The sequence below is a fragment of the Mustelus asterias genome, chromosome 3 (assembly GCF_964213995.1).
Source record: "Mustelus asterias chromosome 3, sMusAst1.hap1.1, whole genome shotgun sequence".
In the NCBI taxonomy this organism is placed as follows: Eukaryota; Metazoa; Chordata; class Chondrichthyes; order Carcharhiniformes; family Triakidae; genus Mustelus; species Mustelus asterias.
This window is the reverse complement of record NC_135803.1, coordinates 144,092,752-144,105,184: the sequence shown is the minus strand read 5'-3', so window position 1 is coordinate 144,105,184 and position 12,433 is coordinate 144,092,752. Positions and strand designations below refer to the sequence as shown.

The 12,433-nt window shown below is 45.2% G+C and overlaps 1 protein-coding gene across 1 annotated transcript in view; it reads right to left on the bottom strand.

Moving 5' to 3' along the window:
* LOC144491680 (copine-9-like) overlaps positions 1–12,433 on the bottom strand; it is a 380,635-nt gene that overhangs the window by 312,796 nt on the left and 55,406 nt on the right. Inside the window, exon 3 of the mRNA XM_078209852.1 lies at positions 4,359–4,405. Coding sequence (XP_078065978.1) covers positions 4,359–4,405 — 47 coding nt within the window. The remainder of the gene's footprint in view (positions 1–4,358; positions 4,406–12,433) is intronic.

Here is a 12,433-nt window from a genome sequence, read left to right as displayed (position 1 = left end):
AGTTACTGTGAAAATCCCACAGTTGCCACACTCCGGCATGAAGGAGAATTTAGCACCTAACCAGCGTGTCTTTCGGACTGTGGAGGAAACCCACGCAGACACGGGGAGAACATGCAGACTCCACACGGACAGTGACGCAAGCTGGGAATCGAACCTGAGTCCTGGTATTGTTGGGCAGCAGTGCTAACCACTGTGACACCCCAGGGGCTTGCTGTGCTGACATTCTTATTTCCCTTCCCCACTCACAGCTTATTAAGTTTAGAAATGAAGTCAAGGGATACTTCGAACACTGTGTTACCGAAATCTAGAATGTTTTCAGCCAAAGGATAATGAATTCCAGGATAATTGAAAATGTCAAGATTGAGGTTGATAGATTATTGTTAGACAAAGGAAGCAAGAGTTATGGCACAAAGACCAGTACATGGAGTCAGAACTCACGGCATTGGGGGTGAAAGATTAGCACGTGTACAGGATTAACTAACTACCAAGAAACAAAGAGTTGGGATGAATGGCTCATTTTCAAATTCACAAAATGTAACCAGTGAGGTGCCACAGGGATCAGTGCTGGGGCCTGGACCATTTACAATATATATTAATGACTTGAATGGATGGGCTGACTCTCTTTGAGCCAAATTTGCTGACAGTCCAGAAAGAGACCATTCAGCCCACTGAGTCTGCATCGATCACAATCCCACCCAGGTCCCACCCCGACAAATTACCTCAGCTAGTCCCCCTGACACTAAGGGACAATTTAGCATGGCCAATCCACTAGCTTGCACATCTATGGACTGTGAAAGGAAACCGGAGCACCCAGAGGAGACACACGCAGACACGGGAAGATGTTGCAAACTCCATACAGACAGTGACCCAAACTGGGAATCGAACCTGGGTCCCAGGCGCTGTGAGGCAGCAGTGCTAACCACTGTGCTGCCGTACCGCCCCGTGTGGAAAACAGTTCAGAGAAGGTTTACTTGGGTGATTCGTGGGATGAAGGGATTGTTTTATGAAAAAAGGTTGAAACTATACTCATTTGCTTTCCTAAATGTTGTCGGCAAGATGTTGGAAAAAATTATAAGGGATAGGATTTATAGTTATTTGGAGAGTAATGAATTGATAGGTGATAGTCAGCATGGTTTTGTGGCAGGTAGGTCGTGCCTTACTAACCTTATTGAGTTTTTTGAGAAAGTGACCAAGGAGGTGGATGGGGGCAAGGCAGTGGACGTGGTATATATGGATTTTAGTAAGGCGTTTGATAAGGTTCACCATGGTAGGCTTCTGCAGAAAATGCAGATGTATGGGATTGGGGGTGATCTAGGAAATTGGATCAGGAATTGGCTAGCGGATAGGAAACAGAGGGTGGTGGTTGATAGTAAATATTCATCATGGAGTGCGGTTACAAGTGGTGTACCTCAGGGATCTGTTTTGGGGCCACTGCTGTTTGTAATATTTATTAATGATCTGGATGAGGGTATAGTTGGGTGGATTAGCAAATTTGCTGATGACACCAAAGTCGGTGGTGTGGTAGACAGTGAGGAAGGGTGTCGTAGTTTGCAGGAAGACTTAGACAGGTTGCAAAGTTGGGCCGAGAGGTGGCGGATGGAGTTTAATGCGGAGAAGTGTGAGGTAATTCACTTTGGTAGGAATAACAGATGTGTTGAGTATAGGGCTAACGGGAGGACTTTGAATAGTGTGGAGGAGCAGAGGGATCTAGGTGTATGTGTGCATAGATCCCTGAAAGTTGGGAATCAAGTAGATAAGGTTGTTAAGAAGGCATATGGTGTCTTGGCGTTTATTGGTAGGGGGATTGAATTTAGGAGTCGTAGCGTTATGTTGCAACTGTACACAACTCTGGTGCGGCCGCACTTGGAGTACTGTGTGCAGTTCTGGTCCCCACATTACAGGAAGGATGTGGAGGCTTTGGAGAGGGTGCAGAGGAGGTTTACCAGGATGTTGCCTGGTATGGAGGGGAGATCCTATGAGGAGAGGCTGAGGGATTTGGGATTGTTTTCGCTGGAAAGGCGGCGGCTAAGAGGGGATCTTATTGAAACATATAAGATGATTAGAGGTTTAGATAGGGTGGATAGTGATAGCCTTTTTCCTCTGATGGAGAAATCCAGCACGAGGGGGCATGGCTTTAAATTGAGGGGGGGTAGTTATAGAACCGATGTCAGGGGTAGGTTCTTTACCCAGAGGGTGGTGAGGGATTGGAATGCCCTGCCAGCATCAGTAGTAAATGCGCCTAGTTTGGGGGCGTTTAAGAGATCCGTAGATAGGTTCATGGACGAAAAGAAATTGGTTTAGGTTGGAGGGTCACAGTTTTTTTTTTAACTGGTCGGTGCAACATCGTGGGCCGAAGGGCCTGTTCTGCGCTGTAATGTTCTATGTTCTATGTTCTAAGTATCCTTGTATCATCAGTAAATTTGGTGAAAATACACTCTGCACCTTCATAAGAGGTGACCTTATTGAAACATAGAAGATTCTGACAGGGCTTGACAGGATAGATGTTGCAAGGATTTTCCTCTCATGGGGGAATCTAGACCTAGGAGGGACAGTTTAAAAGTAAGAGGTCTCCCATTTAAATCAGATGTGAGGAGGAATATCTTCTCTCAGAGGGTCATTAATCTTTGGAATTCTCATCCACAAGAACAGTGAAGGTTGGGTCACTGAATACATTCAAGGTTGAGTTAGATAGATTTTTAATCTGTAAAGGAGTCAAGGTTTATGGGGGACAGGCAGGAAAGTGGAGTTAAGGCCCCTATCAGATCAGCCATGATCTTATCAAATGGCAGAGCAAGCTCAATGGGCCAAATGGTCTACTCCTGCTCCTATTTCTTATGATGTCACAATCAACTACACACAGACCAGTCAAGATCTACTTGGATGGCAGAACAGGCTTGAGGATCTTAACGCCCTACTCCTATTCCAATGTATGTGGCTATTAATTCTATTAAGAACCATTGGAATCTACCTGGACAATTGACATCTCCTTTCAAAGATATATGAATATAGGAGGAGAAAAATCAGTCCCTGACCTGCCCATTTTTTCAGCAAATATGAAATGCATATTTCATTCAGTTTCCTCAGGCCAAAGCCACCTAACTAATGATTCCTAAAGAGAAGACTGGAGACCTCCAATGAACAGGCAAGATTTTACTGCTTTTTAAGATTTTATTGTTTTTTTTAAAAAAATGCTGGTTGTGCATCACACCCCGACTCCTCCGAGAACTACAGCAATCCTGTGGCCCACTGTCTGTTCCCCTAAATTCCAAATCCCATTCAGATTCCCCCATTACCCTGTGGGCCAACTTACTGCCTGAGTTGGCCAATATCGAGAAGCTAAGCTACAACAGGATACCCGAGTGGGATGGGCATTGGGCAGGTCAATGTTCTTACATAATTGTGGCATAGCATCCAATTTCCAGCAGGCTTTGGGCCTAGACCTTTGGGGACTTGATGCACCCTTTCCATGTGACATTAATTTCCTGGCCAAAGCTTTAAGTTACGTTGTAGAATCACTGAATCCCTACAGTGCAGAAGGAGGCCATTCAGCCCATCGAGTCTGCACTGACAACAATCCCACCCAAGCCCTATCCCCATGACCCACATATAACTTCATTGCAGTGTTAATGTAAGCCTTACTTGTGACTAATAAATAAACTTTATCTTTAACCCTGTTAATCCCCTGTCGCTAAGGGGCAATTTAGCATGGCCAATCCAACTAACTTGCACATGTTTGGACTGTGGGAAGAAACTGGAGCACCAGGAGGAAACCCACGCAGACATGGGGAGAACGTGCAAACTCCACCCAGACAATCAATCAAGGCCAGAATTGAACCCAGGTCCCTAGCACTGTGAGGCAGCAATGCTAACCACTGTGCCACCGAGAACTCTCTTTCATATTAACCTCTGTATATTTCCTTTTCTTTCTACCATACTTGTTCACCGCATAAATGTAGCGGGTGATTGAACCTAAATGTTTGGAGCAACCTCGAATGAGTCATCCAGCTGAGTGTGGTTAAGTGATCATCTTCACCCATTCATCGTCTATTCCTGAGTCGCAGGAAACTATGGGAGTAGAAAGATTGGGTGCTAACAGTGTTATTCCATTTCAATTTTTCTGGCAGCTGCAATGGATAATCACCACTACACTGCGCTGGGGTACTGCTGTTCTATGCCAGTGACTACCTCAGTTATCGTTTTTTTTTGCCAGTCATGTTCTCAGGAGTGGGATGTTCGGAGGCCCTGCAGTACCAGAAGGCAGGCCAACACTTGCCAATGGGGCTTCAGGAAGTCACTTTTACCTTTAGATAAATCAATGGAATCTAATATACAAAATATAAAAATACCACATTACTTACCTCCCGCCACTCTTTGCTGCCGATTCCTTGAATAAAAAGCACAACAACTGCAAAAAACAAAGAAAGAAAAGAAGTTTAAGATAATTGGAGTGAGGGTTAAAAGTCAGCAAATGATTTAAGAATTCTAGAAGTTTTTAGGCAGTAGGAGGACAAAGGCACATATTATTTATAAGGGAAGTGGCTACTCAGTATTTTGTGATCACAGCAGGACTAATTTGATGCATCTAACAAGCTCCAACACAACATCTTCCTGGATCTAACGGTTGTGTAAATATCCAGAGACGGATATTTTCTGAGGAAGGAAGAGCTTGATGGATGTTTGAACCTACTGTTCACCAAGTTTAAATGACTATGTCAGTTCACAACAGTTGCTGAAAGCCTGCCAACGGAAGGAGCATGGGGTTCTCAGAGTGCTCTCAGTTGAAGTGAAGTGTATAAAATCCTCAGCAGGGACATGTCGAAAGGAAGAAAATATTGCTTGTCTGATGCAGTCAGGTTGCAGTGCAGCCTTCTTCCAAAAGAGGATCAGTAACTGCAACCTGACAGATTAAGAGATGTCCCCTTTAAGGATTAATTTCTTGAATGCTCTCAACAGAGCCCCTTCCTTCAACCTTCATAAGTTTCAGTTAATCAAGCACTCCCGATAGTTTACAGCCTCTCCCACCCAAAGTCCCACACATCCATCACCGCCATCCTTTCCAAATTCCACCATACCCAGCACATTAACCTCAAGGCTCTTGTTAATGTTTTTTTATAACTCTCCAGATTCTTCCACTTTATCCGAGCGATCATTTCCAAATCCATGTACCAGCCTGGACCCTCTGTGGCCCTGACTCCAGATTACTGATTGTGCCTATTATCATGTATTCATGGAGTGGCACAGTGGTTAGCACTGCTGTCTCACAGCGCCAGGGACCCTGGTTCGATTCCTAGCCTGGGTCACTGGCAGTGCGGACTCAGCGCATTCTCCCCGTGTCTGTGTGGGTTTCCTCCAGGTGCTCCAGTTTCCTTCCACAGTTTGAAAGACGTGCTGGCTAGATGCATTGGCTGTGCTAAATCCTCAGTGTACCTGAACAGGCGCCGGAGTGTGGCGACGACAGGATTTTCACAGTAACTTCTTAAGGAAATGCTAAGGCCACTTGTGACACTAATAAATAAACTTAAAAACTTAAACTAACTCAAGGCATAAAACATAATTATCAAAAAAAATTTTGCAATCAATTGATGATGGAGTAGTGATTTAAGTGCTGTTAAAGTAAGAAGTCTCACAACACCAGGTTGAAGTGACTCACCTGATGATGGAGCAGTGCTCCGAAAGCTCGTGATTCCAAATAAGCCTGTTGGACTTTAACTTGGTGTTGTGAGACTTCTTACGTGCCCACCCCAGCCCAACACTGGCATCTCCACATCATAAGTGTTGTTAGAGCTGAAATCACAGTCCAAAAGAGGTTCACCAGGCTAATTCCTGGTATGAGACGGTTGTCCTACCAAGAGAGTCTAAAGCATCTGGGTCTGCATTCCTTGGAGTTTAGAAGATTGAGGGGTGACTTTGACAGGGTAGATGGTGAGATGTTTTCACTAGTGCGAGAGTCTTGAACAAGGGGACATAGTTACAAGATAAAAGGACCGGTCATTTAAAACTTGAGATGTGTAGAAATTTCTTCTCGCAGAGGGTGGTGAATCTCTGGAATTCTCTGCCCCAAAGGGTGGTGGAGGCGGGATCATTAGAAGTATTCAAAGTGGAGGTGGAATAGAGGGCTATGGGGAAATGGCACAGAAATGGAGTTGAGGCCAGCATAGATCAGCCATGATCGTATTGAATGCCGGGGCAGGTTTGAAGTATCAGAATGTAACCAGTGTTGGATATAATGTGACCAATGGGAACAAGATGTAAAGGTCAGCTGACCCAGTAAAACATGGAACCAATCACAGAGTGATGTAATAGCTGACCAACTGATTCACTATAAATAAGGAACTATATAGAATTGTGGGAAGTTTGGATTGGCCCAGGGCGAGACCCCAAGTTTGGAGTAATGATGTTTCTTTATTAAACCCTTTCTTTGATTTATAAGTTGGAGTAAGTTTTGTTGTTGTTTCATTGGCTGCATTTTGAAGAGTTCCTTCTGAAGAAACATGAAGGGGCTGGTGGCCTACTCCTGCTTCTATTTCTTGTGTTCTTATGTTCTTGTGATGTAGATCTGCGTCCTCTTTCACTGTATTTGTGAATAGCAAATGCAGGTGTAGCCAAACTCAGGTGAGTTTGCTTTTCTATCGAGATTGGCGAAAGAAGATTCAGCTGGGATAGAATGCTCATTTGCACAGGGTTCAGCAGGTGCATCATGAAAGACAAGGGCACAGCCTGGTAATCAGTGCCTAAAACAAGGGGTCATTTCCCAACTTCATGCTTCAGGTTGCGTGTCTTGTCTGTCAGAAGTGAGAAATATGATGCACGCTACAAATGTTTGGAAGAAGGTGCATCTGAATTTTTCAAGGCAAGGCTAACAACCAGGCATGGAATCAAAAATGATACAGGGAGGACCACAAAGTTGACCGAAGCTTTCTTCTTTAAGAAACTCTTGATGTGGGATCCACTCCCGACATTTTGGGTTTATCTTCTTGACTTGTGGAAGGGAAGAAGGACAGTGGTGCAACTCTACAAATTGGACCCTGTTTTGAAGACTTCAATCTCTTCAGAATAGATGACGCTGGCAGAACACACTGTAATACTGTGTTGAGCTCTTGCAGCAATTGTGGAGCTTCAATCATTATTTTCAACTCACTGTGCTTTGGATTGCTACCAACACCCACTGGTTTTTATTTTTGGAAGGTCAAGAGTGAAAGTGGAATGTGCCATCATGCCAGTTTTATTTGTGCCAGTGATTCAAACCTTTCATTGTTAACTTAATTGGAAAAAAAGAGTCTCCCAAATTTTATTCAAAGGTAAGAAGCCTTGCATTGATATGAACAAGGTAGATTTATGAAAAGGAAATGTCCAAATCTGCAACACATCAACATTCAAAGCACAGCTGAGTGTTCCTGTCACTGCATGCACCAGTGCTATGCTCCATCATCGCCACAGGTACCCTCGCTGAAAATGCCACAAACACTATGTCTAACTCTCTGCTAATTCAGACTTTGTATAAATTAATCTCCATGGTCACTGGGCATGTAGATGTGCTGGCACCCGCAGATGTAATTGTTCTCAAAATGGCAGGTGTGGTAAATTAGGCTTAGCTGACTCTTTTTTTTAAAGTTCATTCATGGGAGATGGACATTGCATGAACCAGCATTTATTGCCCATCCCTAATTGCCCTTGAGAAAGTGATGGGTAAGACGTCTTCTTGAACCACTGTAGCCCATGTGGTGATGGTACGCCCCCAGTGCTGTTAGGGAGGGAGTTCCAGGATTTTGAACCAGCAGCGATGAAGGGCTGGCAGTATATTTCAATAAGAAGTCTTACAACACCAGGTTAAAGTCCAACAGGTTTATTTGGTAGCAAAAGCCAAATTTCAGAACAGGCTGTTCCTTCATCAGGTGAGTGGGAGTTCTGATCACAAACAGGGCACAAAGACACAAACTCAATTTACATGAATAATGATTGGAATGTGAGTCTTTACAGATAATCAAGTCTTAAAGGTACAGACAATGTGAGTGCAGGGAGCATTAAGCACAGGTTAAAGAGATGTGTATTGTCTCCAGACAGGACAGCTAGTGAGATTTTGCACATCGAGGCAAGTTGTGGGGGTTACAGATAGTGTGACATGAACCCAATATCCCGGTTGAGGCCGTCCTCATGTGTGCAGAACCTGGCTATCAGTTTCTGCTCAGCGACTCTGCGCTGTCGTGTGTCGCGAAGGCCGCCTTGGAGAACGCTTACCCGGAGATCAGAGGCTGAATGCCCGTGACCGCTGAAGTGCTCCCCAACAGGAAGAGAACAGTCTTGCCTGGTGATTGTCGAGCGGTGTTCATTCATCCGTTGTCGTAGCGTCTGCATCGTTTCCCCAATGTACCATGCCTTGGGACATCCTTTCCTGCAGCGTATCAGGTAGACAACGTTGGCCGAGTTGCAAGAGTATGTACCGTGTACCTGGTGGATGGTGTTCTTACGTGAGATGATGGCAAGCGTGTCGATGATCCGGCATGTCTTGCAGAGGTTGCTGTGGCAGGGTTGTGTGGTGCCGTGGTCACTGTTCTCCTGAAGGCTGGGTAGTCTGCTGCGGACAATGGTCTGTTTGAGGTTGTGCGGTTGTTTGAAGGCAAGAAGTGGGGGTGTGGGGATGGCCAATGCCGGCATGTCCACATCAATATATTTCAAGTCAGGATGGTGTGTGAATTGGAGGGGAACTTGAAGGTGGCGGTGTTCCCATGCACCTGCTGCTCCTGTGGTAAATGTTGCGGGCTTGAAGGTGCTGTCGAAGGAGGCTTGGCAAATTGCTGTCGTGCATCTAGTAGATGGTACACACTGCAGCCACAATGTGCCCGCGGTGGAGGAAGTTAATGTTTAAGATGGAGTGTTAATTGGTGGCTGCTTTGTCCTGGATGGTATTGAGCTTCTTAAGTGTTGTTAGACAAGTGGCGAGTATTCCATCACACTAGCATTTCATTGACCCTTCATGCAGTGCCACTGAAAGCATCTCATACTGTGACTGGGACACTTCCAAGGAACCATCCAATATTACAGAGAATCAAGCATTCAGATACTTTAGCACTGTGATTAGGTCGTCTGGCTCAGCTTCCCTTGAGATGAGAAGCCTCTGGCAGGATTAATTTTCTGTCAAAGTAAGATCTGTGTTTGTAGATGGAGTGGTGAAAGTCCTGGTGGATGAGTCAAGGCAACTGTTGAGCCTACTGACCTGCCTGATAACACTCCATAGGCCATCTCCTTCTTCCACACACCTCAGTAGGGGGATTCCAATTAGAAAACTCACTGGGGTGCAAACAATGATAAGGGGTGGGGGCAGGGGAAGGATCGAGGCAAAAGTGAAACAAAATGCAAGCAGAAAAAATAAACAGACATTCAAAATCCAACTGAAATATTGAAGTGATTTATCTGGGGTTTTGAAATCAACCACAACCACATCCTTGATAAAGGCAAAATACTGCGGACGCTGGAATCTGAAACAAAGACAGAAAATGCTGGAAAATTTCAGCAGGCCCGACAGCATCTGTGAAGACAGAATAGAGCCAACGTTTCGAGTCTGGATGACCCTTCGTCAGAGTTCAAAGGAAGCTCTGATGAAAGGTCATGCAGACTTGAAACATTAGCTCTGTTCTCTCTTCACAGTTACTGCCATAGAATCACAGAATCCCTACAGTGCAGAAGGAGGCCATTTGGCCCATCGAGTCTGCACCGACCACAATCCCACCTAAGCCTTATCCCCATAACCCCATGTACTTACCCTAGCTAGTCCCCCTGACACTAAGGGACAATTTAGCATGGTCAGTCCATCTAACCTGCACATCTTTGGAGTGTGGGAGGAAACCGGAGCACCCGGAGGAAACCCACGCAGACACGGGAGAATGTGCAAACTCCACACAGACAGTGACTCGAGGCTGGAATTGAACCCGGGTCCCTGGCGCTGTGAAGCAGCAGTGCTGACCACTGTGCCACCGTGCTGCCCTGTCAGACCTGCTAAGATTTTCCAGCATTTTCTGTTTTTGTTATGACCACGCCCTTGTTGCCAGCTGTGACTCAGTCTGCGACACTTTTGTCTGAGTGTGAAAATGTTACATTTTAAGTCCCATGTCAAAGTTTGAGCAAGGAAGAAACCTAGACTGACACTCCCAGGGCAGTACTGAGTGCGGCACTTGGAGATGCTGGCTGGTATTTTACGACCTCGCTCAGGCGAGGCTCGTAAAACCCCGCCCGAGGCCAACAGAGAATTCCATTCTACGAGCCACGCTCGCCCTGATTCCAGAGCGGGCATGGCGGTAAAATTCCGGCTGCTATCTTTCGGATGATTTGCGGAAACTGAGGCCTTGCCTTCCCTCTCAAGTCTAGACATTAATAATCCCATGGCACTATTTTAAAGAAGAGTGGAGGGGTTGGTGGGGGTGGGGGTGGGGGCGGGGGTGGGGGAGATTATCTTGGTCTTACTTAATTTTCTATTTGGTAGAGCTTGCTGTGCACAAATATAGTCTGAACTTCAAAAAGTACACCTATAAAGTCATGTGCAGAGAAGGTTCACCAGGTTGATACCAGAGATGAGGGGTGTTGATTATGAGGAGAGACTGAGCAGATTGGGTTTGTACTCGTTGGAATTTAGAAGGCTGAGGGGGGATCTTATAGAGACCTATAAGATAATGAAGAGGCTGGATAGGGTAGAGGTGGAGAGATTCTTTCCACTTAGAAAGGAAGCTAGAACAAGAGGGCACAGCCTCAAAATAAAGGGGGGTCAGTTTAGGACAGAGTTGAGGAGGAACTTCTTCTCTCAGAGGGTGGTGAATCTCTGGAATTCTCTGCCTACTGAAGTGGTGGAGGCTACCTTGTTGAATATGTTTAAATCACGGATAGATGGATTCCTGATCGGTAAGGGAATTAGGGGTTATAGGGATCAGGCGGGTAAGTGGAACTGATCCACTTCAGATCAGCCATGATCTTATTGAATGGCGGGGCAGGCTCGAGGGGCTGGATGGCCTACTCCTGCTCCTATTTCTTATGTTCTTATGAGTCATCTGGAGCATCCAGTGGCTGTGACCGGCACAATAGGAATGTAAGTCTCTCTTTTGATGCTCAGACCCTTCGTTCCTTATGCCTGAACATCAGGAAACGGTGTGCAGTACTGTTCCTGTTCCAAATGTATACACTAACGTTTGAATCTGTCACTTCCACGTTGTTGGTCACTGCTGCCCTTGGCCCTCGGAAACTTCAACGTTGTGCAAAGTGGGTGGAATTCTAGAATGACAGAATTCCTGCAAAGTTCCACTATCAAGCACCCACTTAAAGCTGGTACCCATTTAGGTCAGAACAGAACCACAACAAGGGCAGGGGAAAGGAAATATATTGCCAGTTTAGCTAATGGACTACTTAAGAACACCAGTCATATGAACTGTCATCAAGTTATCACATCTGTGCAATATTCAGAATACCTGGATTTGGGGGGAGCTGTACACAGCCGAATAAGAACCCACACAAGCAGAGCAGAATAAGATCCACAGATATAAGTCTTTGATCTTTAGATTCTCAAACAAAACATGAGATTAGTTCATGCTTGAATTGGAAATGCTTGCTCTCAATCATTTAGCTTGAGGATTTACTTTACCCATCAACTCCCTGTTTTAAAAGCATTAGCAAACAAACAGCTCGTTTTTCCATTCTCTTCATTCAATTCTTTTTTTAATGAGACGTTAAACCCTGTTGTCTGTAAGGCTTCTGGCTCCTTCAACACAATCAACCTCTTTAATTAACAGCAGCGACGCCGCACTCTAATTCTGTATTCCACGCATCAGCGAGTGAGTATTCCTCTCATTAGAACACTGGGAGGTGCATTGTTTCAAAGTGCCACATTTAGCTGTGGAAGTGTTTGCTTAGTGTTGTGATAATCAAAAGAACGGCAGTTTTACCCAGCAAGTTTGTTCACAAGAAGGTGGATGAGGCTGTCCTTACTGCCCAGCCCTTGTTGCACTAAAGGTGATGGGTTTTCTCCTAAAATCACTGCTGAATTGGTTATGCGCTACCACGGTGGAGAATTCCAGGATTTTAACCCAACAGCAACACTGTTACAGATCCAAGAAAGGTTGACGTGCGACTGAGAGGGAAACTTGCAGGTGATGGTATTTGCATGACATTGCTGCTCTTGTCCTTTCCAATTGTGGAGTCTAATCACTCCATTAACAATATGATAAGTGTTAATTACTGCCAATTTCTAAGCGTATCTTCATGCCCACATTGCTTTTTTATACTTCGGGGAATAGTAGGGGGGAAGTGGTGGAAGAATTCCTAGCTGATTATCAGCTCACTGAATGCTTGTTATGAACGCTCCTTCCACGGCCATCAAGTCCTGGTGGTGGATTCGAACCTGCAGCTTCATGTTCAGTGGTAGGGGTGCTGTTACTGCACCCCAAGGCCTCCTATT